The following is a 15921-nucleotide window of genomic DNA, read 5'->3' as shown; positions in this document are numbered from 1 at the left end:
TTCGTAAAGAGATGTGGTGAATTTTTTAAATATTGGTCCATATCCCTCATATAAACCCATCTCCCGATTTGACTTCGTAGGGTATGGAAGCCACAATGCCCATTCGATATGCTTGAAATTTATCCTAAACGAAGATAAAAATGTAAGACTGTCTCTTTAATATTAGAAGCCATACCGTTTGAACGCTTTGACATAGACAGGGTTATGCTCCAACAACTTCACTCGAAATTCTTTAATTATTTAAATTTATGGCCTTAAATGTTCTACCTAAATTTTTGTCGGTAGTTGTGATGTTGTATAGTTTTTATGAATTGTCATATATTCATTAGGACGAGATATTTAAAAAAAATTATTGTATGCATTCCATGGTGGTGGATATTTAATCTTCGTCCCGACCGATCTTTTGGCCGTATATACTTGTTATTTTAGGAATTTGTATTGACACCATAATCTTTGTCGCAGCAATAGACGCAAACCCTATTGTACGAGTTGCCTTCTATACTTCTTGCCAAGGACTAAATCTACTCTTTTTTATTTTCTTCTCCATTGGGAAGAATGGAAAAACGATATGGGAATGCACTTTACAATATTGTAACTTGACTATGGAAAAACATAAATTCTTATCGATTCCTGGTAAAAAAATAACCAAGCGGAAAGCCCTAAGACAAATAAATGATGAGAAAAAATGTTAAAAACTATGAAAAACCTGGGCAAAGAAGAAAACTTTCTTCATTTCCTCTTAAAATCAACTGAGGCGAGGGACAAGCGTATGAGACTTAGAATTTGGTTTGGGTGGGAGATTATTTTTTTTTTTCTTCTGAGAAATAGTCTGTAGTTGAAACAACTGTCCTTGCAGTGAAGAAAGAGGACAAGAATATGACTGCTTGTTAACTGCAAAAAGTGATGTCAACAATTTATGGCAAAATATGGTACAAGAAAATACAATGCAGTCACAAAAATGATTTATGAAAGTTAACATTGTTTTTGAATGTACAATAAAATATGGATATTGGCTTAAAATAGTCTAGAGAAAATTGTACCACGGGGCTTTTTTAACATACAAAATAATACTTCAAACCAAAAACATATTTGGGGTAGAAATGTATGCAGATAGTGATCATAGATTACATTTCAAATTTATAAATTTAAATTCTGAGTTCTATAGATGTCGAACTATAGCTTCCACCTCTCAACGTGGTTTTAGTCTTAGGCATGTAAATATTTGATAATGAGGTGCTTAATAGTGTAATGGCTATAAAGTCCAATGCTATCGGTACTGACGAAATCTGTCCACGATTTGTCAAGCATACATTACTCAAGGGAGCCACCGTGGTGCAATGGTTAGCATGCCCGCCTTGCATACACAAGGTCGTGGGTTCGATTCCTGCTTCCACCGAACACCAACACGTTTTTCAGCGGTGGATTACCCCACCTCAGTAATGCTGGTGACATTTCTGAGGGTTTAAAAGCTTCTGTTAGTGGTTTCACTGCAATGTGGAACGCCGTTCGGACTCGGCTATAAAAAGAGAGAAGAAGAGATAAGAGAGAAGTTCACCCTGATACATCGGACTGCCACCTAACCTAACCTAACCTACATTACTCATATTATAGATACTATTATACCAACTAGTTAATTTCCAACACTGTGGAAACTTGCCAAAATTATACCTGTTCCAAAGGGTGCTAATGGATTCCGCCCTATTGCAATTTTACCATTTATCTCGAAAGTGTTTCAAAGACTTGATAATCTACAAATTTTCCAATATATAACTAAAAATGATAACTGACCGTCAATCTGGCTTTTAGACCTAAACATAGCTGCCGCCCTGCCTAAGTGGACGTTGTGGAATAGATACGCAGCAATCTTGACAAAAATTAAGTTTATATTTTAAGCTTTTGACACTGACCATTATTCGACCATACATATAAACTCGCCCACCCATTTTCAACCACTTTCTTTCTTTCACTGAATCCACTGTACGATTAATGTCTAGTTACTTGGAAGACAGAAAGCAACTAACCGTTTCTGGTAACAATCAATTACAACAAAAGGGGTGTTCCTCAGGGATTTATACTTGGACCTTTGCTATATACGATCTATGATTTAACGGACCAGTTAGGTTAGGTGGCAGCCCGATTAAGATTCAGGCTCACTTAGACTATTCAGTCCATTGTGCCAGTTAGAACATACCGACATAAGAATGTATGCTGATGATGTCCAGCTATATACATCTAGCACTACTGATACAATTGATAGATGTGTACTGAATGTTAATAGTGACCTCAACAAGATCATGAATTGGGCGAGTGGAAACCGCCTGACTTTTAACCCCAAAAAAATCAAGTGTGGGGAATGTTAACATTTTTCTGGGTAACTACCAAATAGAACATGTCAAGAAAGTGAAATATCTTGGAGTAACTTTCAATGAGAATTTAAGTTGGTATGATCATATTAATGATGTCAAGAAAGTGAAATATCTTGGAGTAATTTTGAATGAGAATTTGAGTTGGACTGATCATATTAATGCTACCTGTGGTAAAATATACAGCAATTTGCGTAATATTTGGCATACTTAGTCGTTTACACCATTACGTATAAGTATTCTGTTGGCCAAATCTTATGTTCTCCCTACCATGTTGCATTGTTGTGAAATTTTCTCTGGATGTAACACCACTAACCTAAAAGGACTAACAACCACGTTCAACAACACTGTCCGCTATGTTTTCGGATTGAAACGACCACCATACCTCTACGAACGATTAACTTTCGCTAGATCCAACAGTGTTAACAATTGGATACAGATTCGATATAGGAGTCAGTTATCTGAGCGACTTATATGCGACTCGTCTCTGGAATCAATTACCCAGCCAACTTGAAGTCATCTACAAGACAGCGCAATTAAATAAACAATAAACTTATTATTCTCTTTATTAAATTAAATTTAAATTTGTTTAATGAACTTTCTACTTCTACAATTAATATAACCATATTGATTCTAATACTTATTATAAGTAACATATTATCTGTATTAGGAAATCAAATAATAAATGAAATGAAATTTTTAGCCGACTTGTCTGAAGTTATAAATCTTGAGGGAATGTAGGTACCACTGGTCATCCAAATTGCCAGAAACTAAATATAAAATTTCCCGAATTTAGATTTCAAATTAATGCATTATTTTATTGTTATACTCTCCACCATAGGATGGGTGTATATTAACTTTGTCATTCCGTTTGTAACACATCGAAATATTGGTCTAAGACCCCATAAAGTATATATATTATGGGTCGTGGTGAAATTCTGAGTCGATCTAAGCATGTCCGTCTGTTGAAATCACGCTAACTTCCGAACGAAACAAGCTATCGGCTTGAAACTTGGCACAATTAGTTTTTATTGATGTAGGTTGAATGGTATTGCAAATGTGCCATATCGGACCACTTTTACGTATAAACCGACCCCCAGATTTGGCTTGCGGAGCAAAATTCATCCGATCCGGTTGAAATTTGGTACGTGGTGTTAGTAAAGGGTGATTCTTTTGAGGTTAGGATTTTCATGCATTAGTATTTGACAGATCACGTGGGATTTCAGACATGGTGTCAAAGAGAAAGATGCTCAGTATGCTTTGACATTTCATCATGAATAGACTTACGATCTGCCACAACGTCGAATTTTCAGTGAATGGGCCCTAGAAAAGTTGGCAGAAAATCCGCTTTTTTATCGACAAATTTTGTTCAGCGATGAGGCTCATTTCTGGTTGAATGGCTACGTAAATAAGCAAAATTGCCGCATTTGGAGTGAAGAGCAACCAGAAGCCGTTCAAGAACTGCCCATGCATCCCGAAAAATGCACTGTTTGGTGTGGTTTGTACGCTGGTGGAATCATTGGACCGTATTTTTTCAAAGATGCTGTTGGACGCAACGTTACGGTGAATGGCGATCGCTATCGTTCGATGCTAACAAACTTTTTGTTGCCAAAAATGGAAGAACTGAACTTGGTTGACATGTGGTTTCAACAAGATGGCGCTACATGCCACACAGCTCGCGATTCTATGGCCATTTTGAGGGAAAACTTCGGAGAACAATTCATCTCAAGAAATGGACCGGTAAGTTGGCCACCAAGATCATGCGATTTGACGCCTTTAGACTATTTTTTGTGGGGCTACGTCAAGTCTACAGAAATAAGCCAGCTACTATTCCAGCTTTGGAAGACAACATTTCCGAAGAAATTCGGGCTATTCCGGCCGAAATGCTCGAAAAAGTTGCCCAAAATTGGACTTTCCGAATGGACCACCTAAGACGCAGCCGCGGTCAACATTTAAATGAAATTATCTTCAAAAAGTAAATGTCATGGACCAATCTAACGTTTCAAATAAAGAACCGATGAGATTTTGCAAATTTTATGCGTTTTTTTTTTTTTAAAAAGTTATCAAGCTCTTAACAAATCACCCTTTATATGGTTTCTAACAACCATGCAAAAATTGGTTCATATCGGTCCATAATTATATATTGCCCTCATATAAATCGATACCCAGATTTGACCTCCGGAACCTCTGGATCAAAATTCATCCGAATCGGTTGAAATTTGGTACATTGCGATAGTATAGGGCCGCTAACAGCCATGCAAAAATTGGTCCATATCGGTCTATAGTTATATATAGCCGATGGCCAATCATACAAAAATTGCGATTTGGACCAATTTTTGTATGATTGGCCATCGGCTATATATAACTAAAAATAATCTCCCAAAATTTTATTTCTATTTTAATTTTAATTTTGTCAAAATTTTATTACTGTAGAAAGTTGTGTCAAAATTTTATTTCTATAGAAAATTTTGTATTTTTTTTTTTTTTTATAGAAAATGTTGTCAAAATTTTATTTCTATAGAAAAGTTTGTCAAAATTTTATTTCTATAGAAAATTTTGGCAAGATTTTATTTCTATTTTAATGTGTCCTTAGAAACCGGTTTCATATAATTATCACAGTAATTGTTGTTGACTGGAAAGAAGACATTGTTTGATCGTTCGCCAATCAGGTGAATTCAGCAATGTCTTTAAAAATAGATTTCGATTTGTTGGTACATTAGTGTAGTAACAAATCGAAATAATAAAATAAGATTAAGGGATTGTAAAGTTATACGAAAAGATGATGCACAGTGCGGGTGAAAAATGGTTAAATTTGGGAAGAATATTTCTCGTATGTAAATTTCATAAGAAATTAACATAAAAGAACCAAATTGAATCATCTCACCCGGCCAGATCTCGCTAAAGGCTATGGAAATGTGTAGTGGCCAACACTGAAACACATATGTATAGTCAGGCTTGCGAGATGGGTATCTGGCATTTTCTTTTCAGTAACTTAATGGTGTCAATTCCTTTAATCTTCCTGTCCGATAAGCTCGAATAAATATTGTAATAATTTCTAAGATTTTATTTCTATAAAAAATTTTGTCAAAATTTAATTTCTATAGAAAATTTTGTCAAACTGAATTATATACGTATTTAATCGAATTTTTTGTTTGTTTTATATATACCCCGCATATACTAACTTACAATTTAGAAGACGATTTTAAGAAGTTTTAAGAGTCCTTGTCATCGGCAAGTGTTACCGCAACACAAGTAATTCGATTTGTGGATGACAGTCTTTAGTAGAAGTTTATACGCAATCCATGGTGGAGGGTGCATAAGATTCGGCCTGGCTGAACTTATGGCCGTATATACTTGTTTTTTTTTTCACGCTTAATCGTGATGTTTCAGATTCCTCCAAAACTCAAGCATACATTTTTCTTATAAATCCAGAGTCTGATGTAATCTCCATACATAGATACTTTTTTCAATATTTCTTAAAATCCACTTGAAATTCAATACACTTTAAAGTAACCCGTTATGACGTGGGGTTTTCACATGAAACTATTACATCTTATTCATGGTGGTGGGTATTTAATTATTTATTCGGCCCTGTCGAACTTACGGCTGTAAGTACTTGTTTATTTTATGATAATGATATGATAATCTCAAATAATGGAGTGCAGTTCATAATTTTTACTTTTTGCATCAATATTTTTGCTGAGCCATGGCTCTCTGTTTGTCAAATTCCGGTGCGAAATCTTTTAAGTATGGAAAAATACATTCTATATATCGGTATTACCAGTTCAATATATATCCCCAGTCAATAGTAACTATATCTACCATACCTCAGCTAAAGATTTTTCAAACAAAGTGCATTTTCTTCTTCATCCCAGAAGGAACAAAATAAAACAACTTAAGATTCCAAAACTAAAAATTTGTTCATACCTAACCACAAAGAAAAACAATCAATTCCTTTTTATATTTTTTGTACATCTCCTTCTCATCCTTCCATGTTTTTTTTTATAGATGTTGGCAAATTGATTTAATGCATAAACTTTTGTTATAATATTACCTCCACACTATGTCAGACCTTATCCATGGAATAGTATCAACTGGGACTCTTTTGCCTTGTGGTTTATGTATTTTGTGGTGAGGATACATTTTTTGTTTCTTCCATGATCTGGAATGTGTTTTTGTCCCTTGTTAAACTTTTTAAAAGATTTCCTAAGAATTATTTTATGAAATTTTATGGTTGTGGTATTTTGTACCTCCTGCTCAGATTACGGATTTAGTTTAATGTCATTGACAATTTATTTTCTTTTACCACATTTAGTTTGGAGAGAACTGGACAATGGTAGGTCTTGATTTATGGTTTTCGTTCTGTTTTGGGGGAAAATTACTAGAGGTAAATTTTTAAGTATTGGTAATATTACAATTGAAGACATTAAAACAATATATTAGGTTTATTTCCAAGTTCGAATATGTTTTAATGGAAAATTTATATAAATATTTATTGTAAAGCCAGAAAAAAAGTAAGAGATATAAGCTTCGACAACCGTTTTATTTTAACATATATTCTTCAAAATGTTTATATATAAAATGTTCAATATTCTCTAATGTGAATATTCACTCTCTCTTCCTCTTTCTTTTCAGATGATGAAAACTCTCACATACATGCCATTCTAACACATGACAACCTTATCGATGGTACTATCGAAACACCCACTGAACACTATTATTTAGAACCCTCACATAGATATTCATCGGATCTTAAGGATGCCGGTGTACACAGTATCATCTATAAATTAAGTGATGTTGAGGAGCCCAGTAAATCCTCAAAAGCCGAACACTGTGCCAGTGAACGCTTAAGGCGCAGCATGTTAGTCGATGATTTAAAGCGAAGAAAGTCAAACAGAGATGACATTGATGAGGATGATGATGTATTAAGAGGTGCCAGCATAGCCGGTGGTAGTAGTGATTTAAAATCACGCATTAAAAGATGGCTGCCAGAAGAGGTAAGTGCTTAGCTTTTTTTTGTTTCGATTTATAGGAATAAATGAATTGATGAGTATAATGGGTAAGGACATTAAAAATGCACATATGTATTAAAATAATTTTATATTTCTACATTGCATAAATTGTAACTTACAACTTGGTGCTTAACAAAAAAGTAATGAAAATGTTCTTTTTGGATGCGGAAGTGGTACAAAATTGACGCAGAAGCGATGAATTTAACATGGGGTTGTCATAGGATGGAAGTCCTCCATTTCAAAAGCCGCTACATTAAATGTTCATCACTTCTTTAGGTGTGATCAGAATTCAATGGTTTAGATGTAAATTAAAAAATTCTGTGATATTTTGGCAAATAAATAATTTTTATAATTTTTAATGGATTTCAACGCTTGTCGGAAACGTTTGACCTCAAATATTTTCAAAAATTCACAATTTTTTCAGATTGGATTTAGCATTTTTGTCGACAAAATTTAAATGATTTGTACCATTTTATGAATTTTTACTTTATTTTTAACTTATTTGAAACAAAACAGGTATATAAAGCAGTAAGTTCGGCCGGGCCGAATCTTAAATACCCACCACCATGAATCAAATATTATAGTTTCCTTTGAAATTTCAGGGCGGTTTGATGAGAGATATTCTCCCAAGCTGAGCAGTTCAACCAGTACACTTCCCGAAGATAAATTTACAGATGTTACCTATGAAGACTATACAAGATCTGTATATTTTCATCCCCATTATTTAAATGATTACGAGAAGTAAAATCTGGAAATTTTACATTCAGATTCAAGCAATTTTCATGATCAGTGCGCCTTCTACACCCTCAAGATGTGAAATCTGCCTATATGGAGGCCTTACCAAATGGACCGGGTTATACTAAAACATTGACCGATACCTACCATTTTCGACGCGCCTATAATACCTCTAGATTTCCAATTTCAGGCAAATTGGATAAAAGCTACAGTTTCTAAAAGCCCAAGAAGTAAAATCTAAAGATCGGTGTATATGGGGGCTATATCAAAACATGGACCTATATTCACCATTTTCGGTACACCTACTTATGGTCCTAAAATACCTCTAGATTTTCACTTTGATGCAAATGGGGAAAAATACTACGATTTTGATAAGCCCAAAAAGTAAAATCAAGAGATCGGTCTATATGGGGGCTACACCAAAACATGGACCGATACTCATCATTTTTTCACACCTCTTTGTATTCCTAAGATACCTCTAGATTTCCAATTTCAGGCAAATTGGATAAAAACTACGATTTTTATAAGCCCAAGAAATATACTCGGGAAATCGGTCTATATGGGGACTATATCAAAACATGGACCTATATTCACCATTTTCGGCACACCTTTTTATGGTCCTAAAATACCTGTAGATTTCCAATATCAGCCAAATCGGATAGTAAATACAATTTCTAGAGGCCCAGGAAGTAAAATCGGGAGATCGGTCTATATGGGGGCTATACCAAAACATGGATCGATACTCACCATTTTTGGCACACCTATTTATGGTCTTATAATACATCTAGCTTTCTAATTTCAACCAAATCGGATAGTAAATACAGTTTCTAGAAGCCCAGGAAGTAAAATCGGGAGATCGGTCTATATGGGTGCTATACCAAAATATGGACCGATTTTTGGCACACCTCTTTATGGTCTTAAATTACCTCCAGATTTCCAATTTCAGGCGAATTGGATAAACACTACGGTTTCTATAAGCCCAAGACCCCAAATCGGGAGGTCGGTTTATATGGGGGCTATATCAAAACCTGGACCGATATATTTCATCTTCGTACTTGACCTGCCTGCAGAAAAAATTAGAGATGTGCACGTGAGTAATATTTTGCTCACGTTCACGCACACTCACGACAGAGAAATCATGTTCACGCACACTCACGCACGATATTTTTTGGTACGACTCACGCACGCTCACGAAAAGAAAATTTGTACTCACGCACGAAAAATTTTTAAATGTCGTGACTCACGAAAATTCTAGTGACTCACGAATAATTTTAAGAGTGACTTACCTATAGAACCTGACTGAAAACATGAGTATGGTTAAAATCGAGTGCGTTATAAAACTTTTACCACCTAGGATGCCACTAAAATTATGAATGAATTCAACTCGTAAGCATTTTATGTTCGTAAGCGGGATTATTTTCGTGAGCGTGTTTTTCCGAAATTCGTTACTCACGCACACTAACGAAGATAATATTTTCATGACTCACGCTCACGCACGACATTTGGTTGGTTAATCACGCTCACGCACACTCACGCCGTTGTCGTCAGCGTGACTCACGACTCACGCGTGAGTCACGACGATTTCGTGTCACGTGCACACCTCTAGACAAAATACGAGTTTGTGCAAAATTTCAGCACGATTGCTTCATTATTGAAGACTGTAACGTGATTACAACATACATGCAGACAGACGGACATGGTTAAATCGTCTTTCTCCCCGATCAAGAATATATATACTTTATATAGTCGGAAATCGATATTTCGATGTGTTACAAACGGAATGAGAAACTTATTATACCTCCGTCACCATTCTATGGTGGTGGGTATAAAAAGTTAAAATTACCCATTAAAAGTATGAACAAACCAAGTTACAGAAAATAGAATTAAAAGAACTTCCTGGGTAGTTAAAATACGGTTTTTGTACTCAAGGTCTGAAATCATATGAAAGCCCAACAAAAAATTTAGCACATCTGTTCATGAACCTAAAATACGTTTGGATTTCAAATTTCAATCAAATCGTATGAAAATTGTGACTTCCATAAGATCGTCTTAAAATTACTCCTTCATCAAGAATATGGTGGTGGGTATACAAATACCAAATAATTGAGTTATATTTGGTCGAAAAAAAAACACAACCGGCTACTATTAACGAGTTCGACTATCCGAAATTGAACGTCAAAACCTACTCGCAGAGAAGGAATATGATTACCTCAAACAAGTTTCAAGAGCAAACTGTTATTTTTGTATGGTGACCATGTAACATGTTTGTCACTAAAATGTTATTTTCTCGTCAAATATAACCTGCTTGCCGAAATCAGATACATGATTTCCGAGAAAATAACATTGTTGCGAAAACCATGTTACATGGTCACCACCCAAAAATAACATTTCGCTCTTAAAACATGTTTGAGGTGATCATATTCCTTCTCTGGGTGTAGACGGGTAAAGGCTCGATTTCAAAGAAATCCACACGGTAATGTCAATCAGATAGTTAGAGATCTAACAATGTGGTGGCATAATGCCTATCGAAAATTAATCTCAAGGTAAAGCCCTAACCGTTCCAAATTCTATTAAACATCAAAAGCATTCAACAAAATTGGAATGGAAAAGTTTGAACAATTAAGGATCAAGATAAGAACTAAAAAAATATGTTAGTATGGATGCGCTGAAAGAAACCATTGGACAAACATACCGTAAGATTATATTCATGAACTATTCAGACCCATACTCAAGACAAACGCTGGCGTATTTTAAAATCTCGAATATTTCCACATACAGTCGAAGCTCTGTTTAACGAACGATATATTGTCAGGCCCTTTCGTTATTTAGAAAAATTCGTTAAATATATTAAATGTTAACTTTTAATAAAAATCGTACTTTTTACCAGATGAGTACAAATTCATAATCTTTTGACATAATTAAACCACAGAGACACTTAACTTACTTTAAATAATCCTTAAAAACTGATGAACTTGATATATCTAGGTTAGGTTAGATTGAAAAGAGGATCCAAGATTCGCTGTCTTATGGGGGCCTATATACACCCATGTCATAATTTGTGTGTCTAACTTTTTAGACGAATTGCCTAATTTGTTTCCAGTCCCCGGTTTCAAGGTGGGCCAGCCATAGTTAGTGTTCATAGTAACATCTTCCTAAAACGTTCTACATACAGCATTACCCTGCTGCTCCTGTCGGCATAGATGTACTCTCAACGCTACATTGCCGTTTCGACCGAGCACCAAAAAAGTTTTTCAGTAGTAGTTTATCCCTCTCACTAATGATGTTGACATTCCTGTGTATTTCATAGTTTCTCTTCAGTTATAAGACGGAGGTTCCTTGTTATAAGACGGAGGTTCCTTGTTATTGAGCTAAGGGAGCCACCGTGGTGCAATGGTTAGCATGCCCGCCTTGCATACACAAGATCGTGGGTTCGATTCCGGCTTCGACCGGACACCAAAAACTTTTTCAGCGGTGGATTATCCCACCTCAGTAATGCTGGTGACATTTCTGAGGGTTTCAAAGCTTCTCTAAGTGGTTTCACGGCAATGTGGAACGCCGTTCGGACTAAAAAGGAGGTCCCGTTTCATTGACATTAACATGGAATCGGCCAGCAGTAAGTGATAAGAGAGAAGTTCACCAATGTGGCATCACAATGGACTGAATAATCTAAATGAGCCTGATATATCGGGCTGCCACCTAACCTAACCTAACCTAACCTAACCTTGTTATTGAGCTAAATATAGAATCGGGTAGCACTCATTACTTCACCACCTGTCCAACTGGGAATCCTACGAAATATTACCACTAACTGACCTATCACAGGACTAGTACCAGTGCTCGAGTTTATCGTAGTTTTTAAATTTTCATATAATTTATTGATTTCCATACTCTCTTTATTTTAAAATTTTATTTGATATAAACATTTACCTATGGGCCAACATAGTCCAAAAGTTTTTCTTTCTGGTGCAATTTGGATGATCAAAATAATATCGGTACCTAAGGGTTTGTCCCAGACTGGTTCATGAGGACCTGTCCAGTCCTACTAAGTTCTCCCAGGTCATGTAGTTTGGAATGAGTCCAAGCCGTGTCCTGCAGTGTAAATTTATCCCCATCAATGACAAACCCGTGTTGAAGTGACCAGTCCCTTCCATACGTTTCGGCCAGAACTGGGACTGGTCTATTCACACCAGGGAGTAGTCCTGTACCAGTTCTGGTGTACATCTTTTTCCCGTAGCGAAGCTGCCACTCTATCTAACCTAACTTTACCTAGTTACCCGGCCATTGAATATGTGTTTCCGAACATTTTAATGGATTCTAAATATCTTGGGAATGCCGTATTTTGTGGACATTTTCTAAGGACTTAAGCCATTCTCACAATCGTCAAATATTGCTGATTTTGTTGTTGTTTATTTTCTTAAGATTAGAAGCCTGTTCGTTAAATCGAACGTAAATTTTGTTCAACTGTTCGTTATTTAGACCACTCAATGTTAAGAATTTGGACGTTCGTTAAATTGGATTTTCGCTAAATGGGATATTTGTTAAACAGAGCTTCGAATGTATTTATGTCACTGAAATCAATAAAAAATATATTCGCACAAATAGGCAAACCATTCTATCAACTCATCTAAATTATTAATTGAATATGCTTTATTTCGTAAAAATTTCATCAAAGTTTTTAAACAAAACACACTTAGGATTGGTCATTTTCAATTTTTTCAATACTTTATTTTGATTTAAATTAATGTTTTTATAACCATGATTTTTTATAGGGTTATAATGTCTTATCAATACTTATCCCAACCAACCCCAATCACAATATTTATTTTCGCGGCAAGTTCCCATGCAGCATTGTGCTGAATCTGTACACTGGAATAATTAAAAAATATTTTGTAAATATAAATAATCAAACATAATAGTAAAGGATATTAATTTTACCTCAGCCATGTGATTGCGACAGTCATCTACGCCTAATTCTGTTCCCACAGCTGCACTAATGCAGAGTATTGCTAAAAGGAACAATGAAAATGCTACAAATACCGAGCTGTTGCTTAGAGTTTTCATATTGAAATCAAAGTTGCACACTTGCATCTACAATTGCCAGTAACCATTTGCACAAAGATCTTATATTTATATCTATAAACACCGAAAACAAATTATGCGACAATGAACAAAATTTCTTAGAATGAATAATATAAAGCCGAGCGGTATCGACTTTATTATACCCTGCACCGTACCGAATATCAACACAAATAGTAGGAGTTATAACTTTCTTAATTGCATATAATTATTTTTTATACCCTGCGCCACACTGTGGAACAGGGTATTAGAAGTTAGTGCATATGTTTACAACACCCAGAAGGAGACGAGATAGACACATGGTGTCTTTGGTAAAAATGCTCAGGGTGGGTTCCTGAGTCGATATAGCCATGTCCGTCTGTCCGTGAACACATTTTTGTAATCAAAGTCTAGGTCGCAGTTTTAGTCCAATCGACTTCAAATTTTGCGAAAGTATGTGCTTTGGCTCAGAATAGAACCCAATTGATTTTGGAAGAATTCGGTTCAGATTTAGATATAGCTCCCATATATATATTTCGCCCGATATGGACTTATATGGCCCCAGAAGCCAGAGTTTTACCCTAATTTGCTTAAAATTTTGCACAAGAGAACAATTAGTACTATAGTCAAGTGTGCCAAAGTTTATTGAAATCGGTTCAGATTAAGATATAGCTCCCATATATATATTTCGCCCGATATGGACTAATACGGTCCCAGAAGCCAGAGTTTTACTCCAATTTGGTTGAAATTTTGCACTAGGAGTACAATTAGAAGTGTAGTCAAGTGTGCCAAATTTTATTGAAATCGGTTCAGATTTAGATATAGCTCCCATATATATCGTTCGCCCGATTTAGACTCATATGTCCACAGTGGCCAATTTTTTGCTCCGATTTAGTTGAAATTTTGCACAGGGAGTAGAATTAGCATTGTAGCTATGTGTGCCAAATTTGGTTGAAATCGGTTCAGATTTAGATATAGCTCCCATATATATGTTTTTCTGATTTCGACAAAAATGGTCAAAATACCAACATTTTCGAAAAGTTGTAAAAATTACTAATTTTCCTAAACTTCTAATGCATATATATCGAGCGATAAATCATAAATAAACTTTTGCGAAGTTTCCTTAAATTTGCTTCAGATTTAAATGTTTCTCATATTTTTTAGTGCATTAGCCAACTTAAATTTTTATCTAGTGCATTAGCCAACTTAAATTTTGAGTCTGTAGATTTTGTAAAAGTCTATCAAATTCTGTCCAAATCGAGTGATATTTAAATGTATGTATTTGGGAAAAACCTTTATATATAGCCCCCCTACACATTTGACGGATGTGATATGGTATCGAAAATTTAGATCTACAAAGTGGTGCAGGCTATAATATAGTCAGCCCCGCCCGACTTTAGACTTACTTGTTTTAATAAATAAATTTTCATGAATTTAAATGTTAATGTAATTTACTTGTGAATTAGGTAATAGCTAAAATAATAATGTTGCGCACAAATATGTTACAAGTTCTCTATGAAAAAGTAGTATAATCCTTCCTTATGGGATAATCATAATCCATCTCTGCATGTGTCCTGAACTCAAACCTACGAAAAAATATTAGGTTATGGTAAAAAAAAAAAATTGGGAAGGTTCCCAATGTCATGACAGATTTTCAGTGAAAGTATTTGCAGAAAATCTGAGATACGTTTTAATCTCAGAAAAACTAATGAAAACCTTAACTGATGTAATCCGAAAAAGTCAATAGATTCATACGTGTTCTAAAATGTTGATGCCTTTATCAATATTGACCTATTGAAATAGTCACGACATTTTTGTATTAAAGTGTGAACAAGTTTTTGCTATTCTCTTCTTATATACCTTATGGGATGTCAGGCTAATATTTCAGTGCGTTACCAATAAACTGGTAAAATTAGGGTAATAGAGAAGGGTATAAAAAGTAAATTGAACATAAATGGAATTTTTATTTATCTAAAAATCCATTTCAGGGAGAAACATTATATTGCACATTTTTTTGTAGCTCCCACTATAGAATATAAGAAGATCAATTGTGTAAACTTTTTTTTTTTTAACTGCTTAAAACGATTTAGCGTGGACATAAACAAATATCCATATTCATCCTCACATATAGTCAATATATTTAAAACTATAATGCTATTAGCATTAATGTGATAATAACTATCAACCAAATAGTTTTTATTTCTAAACAAGTTTTAGATAGAATATCTCTGATAAACAGTTTATGTTATTAGAAAATGAATACATTAAAAATATTGCTAATTTTTCAAATATTCACGGCTTTGTTTAATTTACCAATTTTCGCACAATTTTGCCGAGATCTGGTTGATTCTGTAAGTTCTTCAAATAATGTTTTATTTGTTTTTAATCTCATTTTTTTTTTCATTTAATTATATATAAAGTGCTTCGATCATCATGAGTGTTGTTCAGGATATTGTGAAAATGATTGGTGCAAAATTAATTTGAACAGAGTTTCATTGGAGAATTTGGGCTTTACACCACCATAAAAGAAAATTAATAGAAATTAAATACAAAATAATATTATAATAAATAAATGGCATAAAAAGTTCTAAAAATCGTAAAAGTCAAACAATCAGTGTCGATGAATAAAATTTGCAGAAAAAAACAATAATCCGTGACGGAAAGTTTATTTTCTGATGTTAATTAATATCTTTTATAATTGATTGCTATTAACAATTTAAAGGTAAGAAAAAACTTCAGAAATAAATCGGGTCAGA

The 15921-nt window shown here is 34.6% G+C and overlaps 1 protein-coding gene and 1 long non-coding RNA gene across 4 annotated transcripts in view; both read left to right on the top strand.

Annotated features, from left to right (window-relative positions):
* Kul (Kuzbanian-like) overlaps positions 1 to 15921 on the top strand; it is a 793173-nt gene that overhangs the window by 687367 nt on the left and 89885 nt on the right. For all 3 annotated transcript variants that reach the window (XM_075293591.1, XM_075293584.1, XM_075293599.1), the window contains one exon: positions 6999 to 7360. In XM_075293591.1, the coding sequence (XP_075149706.1) occupies positions 6999 to 7360 (362 nt within the window). The remainder of the gene's footprint in view (positions 1 to 6998; positions 7361 to 15921) is intronic.
* Positions 15237 to 15847, top strand: LOC142223795 (uncharacterized). The gene is made up of 2 exons (XR_012718898.1): positions 15237 to 15516; positions 15586 to 15847. It is a non-coding gene; the product is annotated as an uncharacterized LOC142223795 (long non-coding RNA).

Source organism: Haematobia irritans, chromosome 1, assembly GCF_050003625.1.
Source record: "Haematobia irritans isolate KBUSLIRL chromosome 1, ASM5000362v1, whole genome shotgun sequence".
NCBI classification, from domain to species: Eukaryota; Metazoa; Arthropoda; class Insecta; order Diptera; family Muscidae; genus Haematobia; species Haematobia irritans.
The sequence above is the reverse complement of the archived record's forward strand: the minus strand, read 5'-3'. Positions and strand labels throughout refer to the sequence as shown.